The sequence below is a fragment of the Mugil cephalus genome, chromosome 4 (assembly GCF_022458985.1).
Source record: "Mugil cephalus isolate CIBA_MC_2020 chromosome 4, CIBA_Mcephalus_1.1, whole genome shotgun sequence".
Taxonomy (NCBI): domain Eukaryota; kingdom Metazoa; phylum Chordata; class Actinopteri; order Mugiliformes; family Mugilidae; genus Mugil; species Mugil cephalus.
In genome coordinates, this window is record NC_061773.1 from 28,409,963 (window position 1) to 28,421,437 (window position 11,475).

An 11,475-nucleotide genomic window follows, 5' to 3' on the forward strand; every position below is an offset into this window, starting at 1 on the left:
CCATCATGACAGTGAAGATGGCGAGCCTTGAGCCACAGTGTTTTAAGTGGGAGCCCCCTGCCTCCATCATCAAGGCATCAAAATCCTCAACAAACACCTACAACATGAGACATGTCCCCAGCTAAATGATGGAGAGCTGGTTGAAATGAAATATTGACAAATAAATGTATTCTGTCAAATTTTTTGTTACAAGTTTCATTTCTAATTTCTGGTCAATTAAGACTTGCATTAGGAGGCCACGGTGCAGGGAGAGCAGCTGGCATGGTGGTGAGGACATCAATCTTAAGGTATGAGTCAACGTTAAAACAGGCCAAATCGATGTTAAAAAAAAAAAAAGACCAATTTTTTTTTGCCTCTGGCCAAACGCATCATAGCTCTAGAGTCTCACTCTTGTCATTTTCTGAAACTTGGCAGCCCTGATAGGTTGTGTTTCAATTAGCCTAATAGCATAATCATCTAAGTCACATTTGAACGTCTTCCGAAAACAAGATGTAGTAAAAAAATTTTTCAGGAAACACATCAGTATTTTTATTTATTTTGTAACAGTACGTCAAAAAGGTGACAAAGGCAGTTATGCTATTAGGCTAACGAAGGCCTGGCCTGTCATAATAGGCCTATTGATACTAAATTTCCATTAGTGGAATTCGTTCTGTAACCAATGGAACATGATACATTTGCATGCAGAAGTTGATAGTGTTGTTCTGGCAGGCATTTCTATTCCTCTTTACAAATATGGTCTTTAAGATGGCTATCCTGTCTGTTTACTGTTAAGATCAATAAAGGTTTCAGATAAATTATTCAGTGGTCTCTGTTATTAGTTAAATAAAGGCCTAAAAATCTATCTCCCCAAAACAAACAAAAATATTACAGCAACATCATTTTTGCTTGATTTATAAAGGTAAAATATATGTTTAACCAACAAGAATATTTGTGTTTGGGGAATGTGGGAATATATGCCATTGAAGGAATAATTCTAAATTCATTCAACAAGAATATCTACAAAAAAATGCATTTGGTGAAGATAGAAATACATGGATGTCTCACGCTATTATCCTAAAAAGGTGAACAAGAAGATCCAAGTGAGTAGAACTCTTGGCAAAACTTAAAAATCTTAGTCAACAAGTCATCAACAGCAGGCACAAGTTCAGAAAACTTAAGAATCTCTTGCATCATGTTGCCTGGAAACCGTTTTCTAAACTTCTTCTTTTTTACAGGGTATGTCTTCATGCAGTGTAACGAAATGTAAAAAGCTGTAGAAAGTTATAAGGCATTTTCTATTTTTACTTTTTATGCCAAACAGAGATAAGCCAGTTCTCCCCCCTCCCTATGTTCATGAGAAACGCTCTGTTCCTGACGAGCTGCTGCTTCAGGTAAGACTGGGTGTGCTGTCGTTTGATGTAGATGGTGTAGTAACAAAAGTTTACACAGAGTTAAGGTTTTTCAGTTTTCAGTTGTCCTTGAAAAGCATGTGAAATAACTGCAACAGTGATGACTAATGAACTACAAGAGCAATCACGTTCCGCAAGGGCACAACTTTCACGTTCCCCATTTTTTTCAGCTTTATCTATTTAACACAGGAAACTTGCGCAATCAGTTCAGTTTGGTCGTTTTACGATGCTTTGATTTGTTCTGCATGTTGAGAACATATCGCTAACAGCCTGTGAACTGATGTGATTCATATTTTTTTACTTTAACCATCAATAAGTCAATATCCTGCTCACAGTAAGTAGTTTAGTTATACATAACAATTAGCATGTGAACAAAAAACAGAGACAGAAGTAAATATATCCATAGGAAGGATTAATAAGGTGTAATAATGTGCATTAACTTGAATAACTTTATTTTAGTTATCTGTGGCAGACAGTTGAGTTTTTGAACAGCTGGATCGTGTGTTTTTTGAATCTCTGAAAGTTTTACACAACTGTCTTTTCTGCTGCTCTTCAGACCCACACAGACATTCCTGTCAGTCACATGTCGTGTAGCTCAGAGTTGTTAGCTTTCTAATCCAAAACATGCTCAAGCACCAGCACCAAACTCATCAGGAAAAACACCTGATTGATTATTAGTGACGTAGATTAGCTGAGGGAGGTCTAGATCTCAAACTAAACAAAAATAAAATAAAAAACTAAAACTCATGGCAGCTGAGATTTAAAGCCGTATGTATTAGTTCATGTTAAAGTTAGCTTTAAACATCCAAGTTATCCATTTTATTTGAGATTTTTTTTGTTAAACTATAAAGTCTGCAACATTTCTCTGGGGATTTAGATTCAGAGCAGGTTGTAAATTGTGCAACAAAGACCTCACCCTAATTGAATAAACCTGCAGTCATGTGCTGGAGGACAGTCAACTCTGTCACAATCCTCTCCACCAAGCCAGGAACCTTCCAGCCCAGTGAAAAAGATGAACAAACGAAAAAAGAAAAAAAAAGAAAAGAAAAAGAAAAATGGAAGTTGCACTGATGCTTTAAACTTCTGTATTTTTACTTGTGGGAGATTTTAAATTTCACTGCTTTTACTTTTGGTGGAATATTCAGAATTTAAGCTCTAAAAGAAGAAGTCTTGGTTTACTACTTTGCATACATTCTTCACGTTATTGCAAAAATTCCATCCACACACACACACAAAAAACTTTCCTGGTTTGCGACACTGTGCTCACATAAGTAGGAGCGTTTCACTGATGATTGTGTACTTTCTCTCACAGAAGTCAAGATGCTCCTGTGCTGTTGTTTGGTTCTCGTGGCTCTCGTCCCCACAACCCTGAGCGTCAACCCTGGGGTAGAGGCCAGGCTGACAGATAAAGGCCTCGAATATGGTGAGCCTTTGTGATTTTAACTTATCTTTTAGCCATGCCAGCATTTATATTTGTATTTTATTAGGATTAGGATTATATTTTACATTTTGCATATTATTTGCTGCATGCTTGTATAATAATCTTATTTAAATTTTGCATTCATTCATGGTAACAAAGTTTCATTTGATATATGCACTGATGTTGTGTTTTTTCAATGACAATAAAGCAAATCTAAGTCGAAGTGAAGAGCACTGATCTTATCATATATTCCACCTTTTACCAGGAAGACAAGTGGGCATGGTCATCATGCAGGAGAAGCTCAAATCCATCAAAATCCCAGACATATCCGGGGAACAGAGGCTGGGAAAGTTTGGCAAGGTCAAGTACAATTTGTCAGGGTAAGGCAGGTTCCTCAACACGCCTCAAAGTTTAGGGATATTGGGCTTTTACAAACAATCATTGTTATTTTTTTTTAGTATGCAAATACGGAACGTGGGACTACCACAGTCTGCGGTGAACCTGGTGCAGGAGACCGGAGTCAGACTGTCTATTAGCAACGCTTTCATCAGCATGCATGGAAACTGGAGAGTCAAGTACAGGCGAATATTGTGAGTAAGAACAAATCTGTCACGAATGTACTGTTTTGAAGGGAATTCCCTGCTGCGCCTTTGACTTTCCTCTTTCTGTCTCATAACAGCAGGGACAGCGGCTCCTTTGATCTAAGTGTGAACGGACTCACCTTCGCCACAACCATGGGCATCATGAGCGACGAGACGGGCCGACCGGGGGTCAGAAGCCTCAACTGTGGCGCTACTGTAGGCGGCGTCGACATCAAGTTCCACGGTGGAGGCAGGTGAGGAACAACCAGCCCGGCATGAGTTTGCTTTTCAGGCTTTGCTCGTTGTGCTTGACGTACCGCAGAGTCCTCTAACTCCTCAACTTGCTGTTTGTTCCAGCTGGCTGTACAATCTCTTCAGTAGGTCCATTGAGAAGGGTTTGCGCAATGCACTGCAGAAACAGGTGATGGCCTTACAAGGCTTACTCTTTGCTGAACACACTCACACTCAAGTCTAACTAACTAAATCTTGTACTCAAGAGAGATTGAATTACCCATCAGAGAATGGACATGGGCCTTCAGAGGGTGTTCTGAGGTGTAGCATCCACGTGAATGAATGGCAGGTCCAAAAGTTTCCCAGCAGAACATTAGTCACAAGATGTTCAATGTTACTTACTCCTCCTGGTCATAATTCTATGGCAGATTGGTCTTGAGATGAGGTTTCTTTCCCCCGTGCATGTAGTCATATAAAAAGCTTCAAATATACTGTACATAACAACCAGGAGGATGTAATGTATTAAAGGGAGAATAGTTTGGTTCAGCTGCAGCCTGTAGTCTTTATCAAGCTTCTATTAAAGTTCTCTCTGGATCCGGGAAATACTGTATTTGTTCATTTACTGTTGCAGATCTGCCGTCTGGTGGACGAAACAGTGGCCGACTTAAACCCCCGGCTGAAAACTCTCAATGGTAAAAGTCTGTTGGTAATAATTATCATGTTTCACTGAACATATGAGTGACCCTCTACTTTCCTGCAGTCTTAGCCAAGGTGGACCAGTATGCAGAGATCGAGTACTCTATGGTGTCGCCGCCAGTCGTTTCAAATTCTTCGATAGATCTGAGCTTAAAGGTGAAGGATTGTACACATTTTAATTAATAAAGTCTCCGATGCTGAGTTTGACTTTAAATAAAACTGTTGTATTTCTGCATATTCGTGGTTTTTAGGGTGAATTTTACAACATCGGGAAGCATCAGGAGCCTCCGTTCTCCCCTGCACCCTTTTCCCTGCCGCTGGAGACCAGCAACATGTTGTACATCGGCCTGTCGGCCTTCACCGCCAACTCAGCAGCATTTGTCTACAACACAGCCGGAGCCCTCAGCATGAACATCACAGACGACATGGTATACTCCATCCTATCAGTTCCTGTTGCCATCTACTTGCGATGCATCCCACTGACCTAAAAAAAAAAATCTGCTCTCTCCCAACAGATCCCGAAAAGCTCTCCCTTCCGACTCAACACCAGGACATTTGGAACCGTCATCTCACAGGTGACGACATATTTCACCGGTTTCGTGAAGAGAATAAACTTCCATTTTTGGAAATTTATCAAATGCAAATCTGTGTTGTTGTTTTAATTTAGATTGCCAAGGAATTCCCAGGTCTGATGATGAAGCTGCTGGTGAAGACAGTGAAGGCTCCCGTCATCACTTTTACACCCGACAATGTGACAGTCCAGACCACCACCACAGTGATGGCCTACGCTATCCAACCCAACGCTACGCTGTCCCCTCTTTTTGTCCTAAACTTGGTATGTTACACCACGCATAGAATGGAAAAAATAAAATGAAAACCAATGTGTTATTTGGAAAAAAAAAACAAAAAAAAAAACACTTGACATACATTTGCAACAACCGTCTACACAGGACAGCAGTGTCAGCGCAAAGATGACTGTCAGTGAAATGCAGCTGGCTGGACGTGTAACACTCAACAAGTGAGTTTATTTCAAAACTATTTCAGTTTTGTAAAGATGAATACTGCATTCTCATGTTTTTGTACTTTTCACAGGTTAAATCTGAGCCTGGTTACCAGTAATGTAGGAGACTTTCAGGTGAGAGCTGCGTTCTAATACCAGTCACAGCCTTTAGCTCAACACAGCTCAGCCTGATAACCTTAATGTCAACCTACCTACAGGTCAGTTTCCTCAGTGGCATCTTCAAAGTGGTCGTCAATTTCGTAGTGATACCCAGAGTGAATGGTGAGTTTCTAAATGTTCACTTTTGTACTCTAGAGTGTACCTTGTGAGGCAGGCATAACATTATGACCACCTGCCTAGTATTGTGCAGGTCTACCTAAAACAGCAACTCATCAGAGAATGGACATGGACCTTCTGAGGGTGTCCTGTGGTGTCTAGAAACAGGATGAAGTTAGTGGGGGAGGGTTGAGGGGAGGGGGACTCTATGGATCATCCCTCAGATACTTGATCAGTTTGGGATCTAGTGAATTTGGAGGCCAGGTCAACACCTTGTGCTGTACTTTATCGTTTGTTACAGCAGCAGCTCCTACTCAAAGTGTACCAGTGTAAAGAACAAACGATCAGTAGCAACGTAGGCAGTAAGAATAAGTAGGTAGGCAATTATAGTAAGAACACACACATCGATGTAAACAGTATAAGAAATAAGTAACATCCACACCAACGAACGCCAGGTCCAAAAATGATTATTATTATTATAAGATACTTCGTCCAACCACCCGCCTTTTGTCCAGGCAGGACATCCCAGATGGTTCAGGGTAACAAACCACCTGCTGCACCACGTTAATCTATTTTTGGACTTTTTATAAAATATCTGGGAGCTTTAATGTCCTCACAGCTAATGTCCAGGAACAAGTGCACTGTTGTCCACATTTTCCTACAGCAGGGCAAAGGGCCTGAGGAAGATTAAATAAAATAATCTGCTGATGCATCAAAAGAGCGACAGTTCACTCTCTAAGGAAAAGTGCAACAAAGCACATTGGTCTTCAGTAATCTACCGTCTCTTGGACTGTTTATTGAAAAGTAGCACGTTTTTTATTTTGTTTGTTTGTTTTAATGCCAGATGTGGGACAATCCTGTGGAAAATAGTGGTACAGTTCATAGATGTGCATATGCTAAATGTCTCTGCCAGGGTTATATAAGTATATATAGTACTGTACATATAGTAATATGTAAGAAGCCTCCAGTCTGGGCTGAAGCGGAGTTAATTCTCACGCCTCTATATTCTTTTGAAGGGTTCATATTTTAGATGCTGTACGATGCTTGGTTCATGACGTGTGTTAAACTGGTAACACTCAAGTACATTCAGACTTGGATTAGGGACAGATTTTGGTGTGAAATATGGTGCGACTCAGTGAGCTAAGCTAAGGAATATATTACAGATTCTCTAAATCTAAATAGGACATTTGGCTTCAAACAATTAAAAGTAAAAGAAAAAATTAGCAGTTGTGACGAGTGTCAATGTGATTTAATATCTCCTCACATCCAGACTATACTTTTATGTCTTTGTTGTAATTGTATTGTATTACTTTTATGAAAAGCATATTAAGATCTATGCAGTGCAAGACCTCATATGATTCAACACAAAACTATTACTGTTATCACTATGCTATATGCTACATTGGGGTTTTGAGACTAGAAAAAAAACTTAAATTTGTGTATTTTTTTTGCTTCACAGTTGAACTTGCTAAGGGATACCCACTTCCTACCATTGGGAAGATGAAGCTTGTGAACCCCCAGCTGAAGGTCTTGAAGGTCAGAGACTTAATTAAGCCGTAATGATACTTCTTGGCTATTAAGACTTGATAAACAGAAGTCTTAATAAACTCCTAAATAACTCCTATTTTTTTCCTCCAGGACTACATGCTGATCGGGACAGATGTTCAGTTCACAAATTGAACGGCATTCCTGAAAACTCCCAGGATTCGTCTCTGCACTGGGACAGAAGCTGCAGCGACTAAATGAATATTACTTACATCTGCAGTATGCCTTTAGTTTTTTTTGTTTTTCTTTAAAATAAATTGTGCATTTCTATAAACGCATAGATTTTCTTTGTGTGTCTGTGTTTGTGATGGAGTGTGTTATTTCATGTGACCTTTGCTTTCTGTACTCCAGGCTCAAAGCTGAAAAAAATGGTGCTTGTAAATTAAATTTTGATCTAGAAAAATCGTGTCCTTTTTTCTGTCACCATGAATGTGGGGTACGCAACTGATTTGAAGAGGTGGGACTTTGAACCAATACTAGACAAAATACACATACACAGAAAAAACTACCACACAAGATCATTTGTTCACAAAACCTATAAATATCTTTCTCTTTTCTATGTATTTTTTTCTTTTTTTTACATCTATATTAACAAAATTCCAAATAAACCTGGCTTCTTCTTTAATATTATTATTATTAATATTATTTATTTTTTTTTTGCTGAAATGTTTTGTCTACTAATATGAGCTTTTGTCTTCATATATAATCTGTGTAAATAAATACTACTAAAACTAAAAGTCAACCAGCAAATGAAACGACTATATTTATAATACTTGGATGCAGGATGATTGACCTTATCTAACATGTATACAAAAACAATGGAAATGCTGTGAAACACATTAATTTCTCACAGTGTTGACATTAGATCCAACACAGGATTGATCTTATCCTGGTTCTTAGCCTGGTCTGGAGCAGGATGGCTGCAGAAGATAAATCACCATGGTTACTTGTCCAGGATAAACTTATCCTACTTTTGTGGTTTTGTGCAATACCCCTCAGGTAAAGTAACACAACAGTTTTTAATTTTTTTGCTGCCATGTTGAACATGTTCACGTTTGAAGGGGCATTACAGCTCATCGTAGCTCGCCGTGATCGTATAGTGGTTAGTACTCTGCGTTGTGGCCGCAGCAACCCCGGTTCGAATCCGGGTCACGGCATTGCGATACAATGTCACGGCAGATGAGCTCTTTTTGGGACCTGTGGAGTAGTTATGTGCGTCTGGATCCAGAGATATCCATACTTCCCATCTAGACGTGTGTTTTTTTTAGAATCGATCTTCAGGTCGCTGTGTGAAGTGACTGTTTAAGGAGTGAATAAATGTGAAAACCTGGTTTTGGCCACTAGATGTCACTAGAGTTCAGTCTTAAAATAAAATGGCACTGCGAATTGAAATTATTATTATTATTGTTGTTATTACTATTATTGGGGAGCTGAGTAGATCAGTAGCTTTGGTTTTGAAAGTGAAAAGTGTTCCCTTTCTTGCTACATACAGGATTCAAGCTACACAGCATGCCCCAGAATACAAGAGAACAAAATGAATAGAATGCCCTTTATAGTCATTATACATTGCATAACGACATTGGAGAGCTTCTCCTTCTGTTGCTAAACTTATTAGTTTTGTAACCAGCATGCCCGTTGAAGACCAATGTCAAGGCCACTGCAACTTGCTGCAACTTGGGTATAAAAATCATTACAATCGCATGCGAAGTCAAAGAAACACAGCAACCAGAAAAAGACAGGAACATAAAATGATGATATTAAGGTTCAGTCTGCAGTCATTCGTGTTTTCCTCTTTGTGCTTTCTACATTTGTTTGTGATGCTGCTCCTGAAATAAAACGCTTAAGAATCGTTGTGTTTCGAAACAAGGTCACGTGTATGTGTGAATTGAGATCCCGTTTTTTTTTTCTTCCATTTATCGTGCAGCCCTAGTTAAAGTTAATAAAGTTAATGTCCTTTGCCTTTAATATGTATTCATTTGCAAGGTACCAAGAGGTGCATATGTCAGAGCTGCCAAGTGTCACGCTTTGAGTGTGACAGTCACGCAATTTGACCCATTGTCACACCACAAGCCACTTTACATTTTCCCATTCATTACTCAATATTTATTTTTTTCATGATAAACTTTTGCCGTAGTTCGAGTAATTTGATTGACTGACCGAGATAACCAATCCCAGACCAATCCATCAGTCCTTTGTGCCTAAATCTAACCAACCACGAAAGGCACCACGCAATATAAACCAATCAGAAGCAGCGTAAGGCAGGTCTTGGCGTCTTTAATCTTTCACACACAACAGCTCCGACATTTAAAACCCACTCGACTTTCTCCTGCTTGCTAGAGGAAGGGCGCTAGGTACCAATTTTGTTCACTGTTGATTCACTGCTTCTCCTTGAGTTTCCTAGTCAATATGTACTATTTCAAGGCTGCTATAAGTCTATCACTGTCCTGTATTTGTGGCAGAGCTGTTATTTGCCTCTTCTGTTGCCCCGTTCACACTTGAAAAAGAGACCAACATTAGTCTCAATGTGTGTGTGTGTCAGAGTTGTAGATCTTGTGCAGTGTTGGTTCAATTTAGACCCCCCTAAAGGAACCCACAGAGTGACTATGCTGTTTGCATTTCTGTCTAATAAACTATTCAATCAATCACTGATATGATGAAGATACTTAAAGGGGTGCTTTCAAGTTAGCTATTGTGGTTTTTGATGGTGACTAAAGTGACTCAACAAAGTCTTATTCCCGTCTCATACCGACATGTTGGTGCATACAGCATCGTTAATGACCTCTGAAGTTGTTGATTTGTGTCTGTTGTAGGAGAAAGGTTGGTGATTGGCATCAATGAAGAATAAGGTGTGAATACCCATTGACATAATCAACTTAATACTAAACAAAATTACTTGAGAGTAATTAGGCTTCTTATGTACATTTTTCAAAGGTATGAGCAGATCTGGCAGACTGTCTCGTATTGCCAAGTTGGTCTTGGTACTTCCTCATTCAAATGCTGACGCAGAACGAGTTTTCTCTGCGGTTGGACTGAACAAAACCAAAATAGTTTGGCTCTTGAGGGAACTCTATCATCCATCATGACAGTGACGATGGCGAGCCTTGAGCCACAGTGTTTTAAGTGGGAGCCCCCTGCCTCCATCATCAAGGCATCAAAATCTGCAACAAACACCTACAACATGAGACATGTCCCCAGCTAAATGATGGAGAGCTGGTTGAAATGAAATATTGACAAATAAATGTATTCTGTCAATTTTTTGTTACAAGTTTCATTTCTAATTTCTGGTCAATTAAGACTTGCATTAGGAGGCCACGGTGCAGGGAGAGCAGCTGGCATGGTGGTGAGGACATCAATCTTAAGGTATGAGTCAACGTTAAAACAGGCCAAATCGATGTTAAAAAAAAAAAAAGGCCAATTTTTTTTTGCCTCTGGCCAAACGCATCATAGCTCTAGAGTCTCACTCTTGTCATTTTCTGAAACTTGGCAGCCCTGATAGGTTGTGTTTCAATTAGCCTAATAGCATAATTGTCTAAGTCACATTTGAACGTCTTCCGAAAACAAGATGAAGTAAAAACATTTTTCAGGAAACACATCAGTATTTTTATTTATTTTGTAACAGTATGTCAAAAAGGTGACAAAGGCAGTTATGCTATTAGGCTAACGAAGGCCTGGCCTGTCATAATAGGCCTATTGATACTTAATTTCCATTAGTGGAATTCGTTCTGTAACCAATGGAACATGATACATTTGCATGCAGAAGTTGATAGTGTTGTTCTGGCAGGCATTTCTATTCCTCTAAAATTTATTTTTAATTTTTTTTTTTTTACAAATATGGTCTTTAAGATGGCTATCCTGTCTGTTTACTGTTAAGATCAATAAAGGTTTCAGATAAATTATTCAGTGGTCTCTGTTATTAGTTAAATAAAGGCCTAAAAATCTCCCCAAAACAAACAAAAATATTACAGCAACATCATTTTTGCTTGATTTATAAAGGTAAAATATATGTTTAACCAACAAGAATATTTGTGTTCGGGGAATGTGGGAATATATGCCATTGAAGGAATAATTCTAAATATATTCAACAAGAATATCTACAAAAAAAAAAAAAATGCATTTGGTGAAGTTAGAAATACATGGATGTCTCACGCTATTATCCTAATAAGGTGAACAAGAAGATCCAAGTGAGTAGAACTCTTGGCAAAACTTAAAAATCTTAGTCAACAAGTCATCAACAGCAGGCAAAAGTTCAGAAAACTTAAGAATCTCTTGCACCATGTGGCCTGGAACCGTTTTCTAAACTTCTTCTTTTTTACAGGGTATGTCTTCATGCAGTGTAAC

At 38.9% G+C, this 11,475-nt stretch overlaps 1 protein-coding gene and 1 non-coding gene across 2 annotated transcripts; both read left to right on the forward strand.

Annotated features, from left to right (window-relative positions):
- The first annotated feature begins 1,257 nt into the window (after window positions 1–1,257).
- LOC125006063 (bactericidal permeability-increasing protein-like) lies at window positions 1,258–7,415 on the forward strand. Its single transcript, XM_047581775.1, has 16 exons — window positions 1,258–1,370; window positions 2,701–2,811; window positions 3,074–3,188; window positions 3,267–3,398; window positions 3,488–3,643; window positions 3,747–3,810; window positions 4,252–4,312; window positions 4,381–4,472; window positions 4,568–4,744; window positions 4,832–4,891; window positions 4,984–5,151; window positions 5,267–5,334; window positions 5,409–5,451; window positions 5,535–5,598; window positions 7,052–7,128; window positions 7,231–7,415. Exons 2-16 carry the CDS (start codon window positions 2,709–2,711, stop codon window positions 7,270–7,272), a joined length of 1,422 nt encoding a protein of 473 aa, XP_047437731.1. The 5' UTR covers window positions 1,258–1,370; window positions 2,701–2,708; the 3' UTR covers window positions 7,273–7,415.
- An 807-nt stretch (window positions 7,416–8,222) lies between these two features.
- On the forward strand, window positions 8,223–8,294 carry trnah-gug. Its single transcript has one exon. It is a non-coding gene; the product is annotated as a tRNA-His (tRNA).
- Window positions 8,295–11,475: the final 3,181 nt, after the last annotated feature.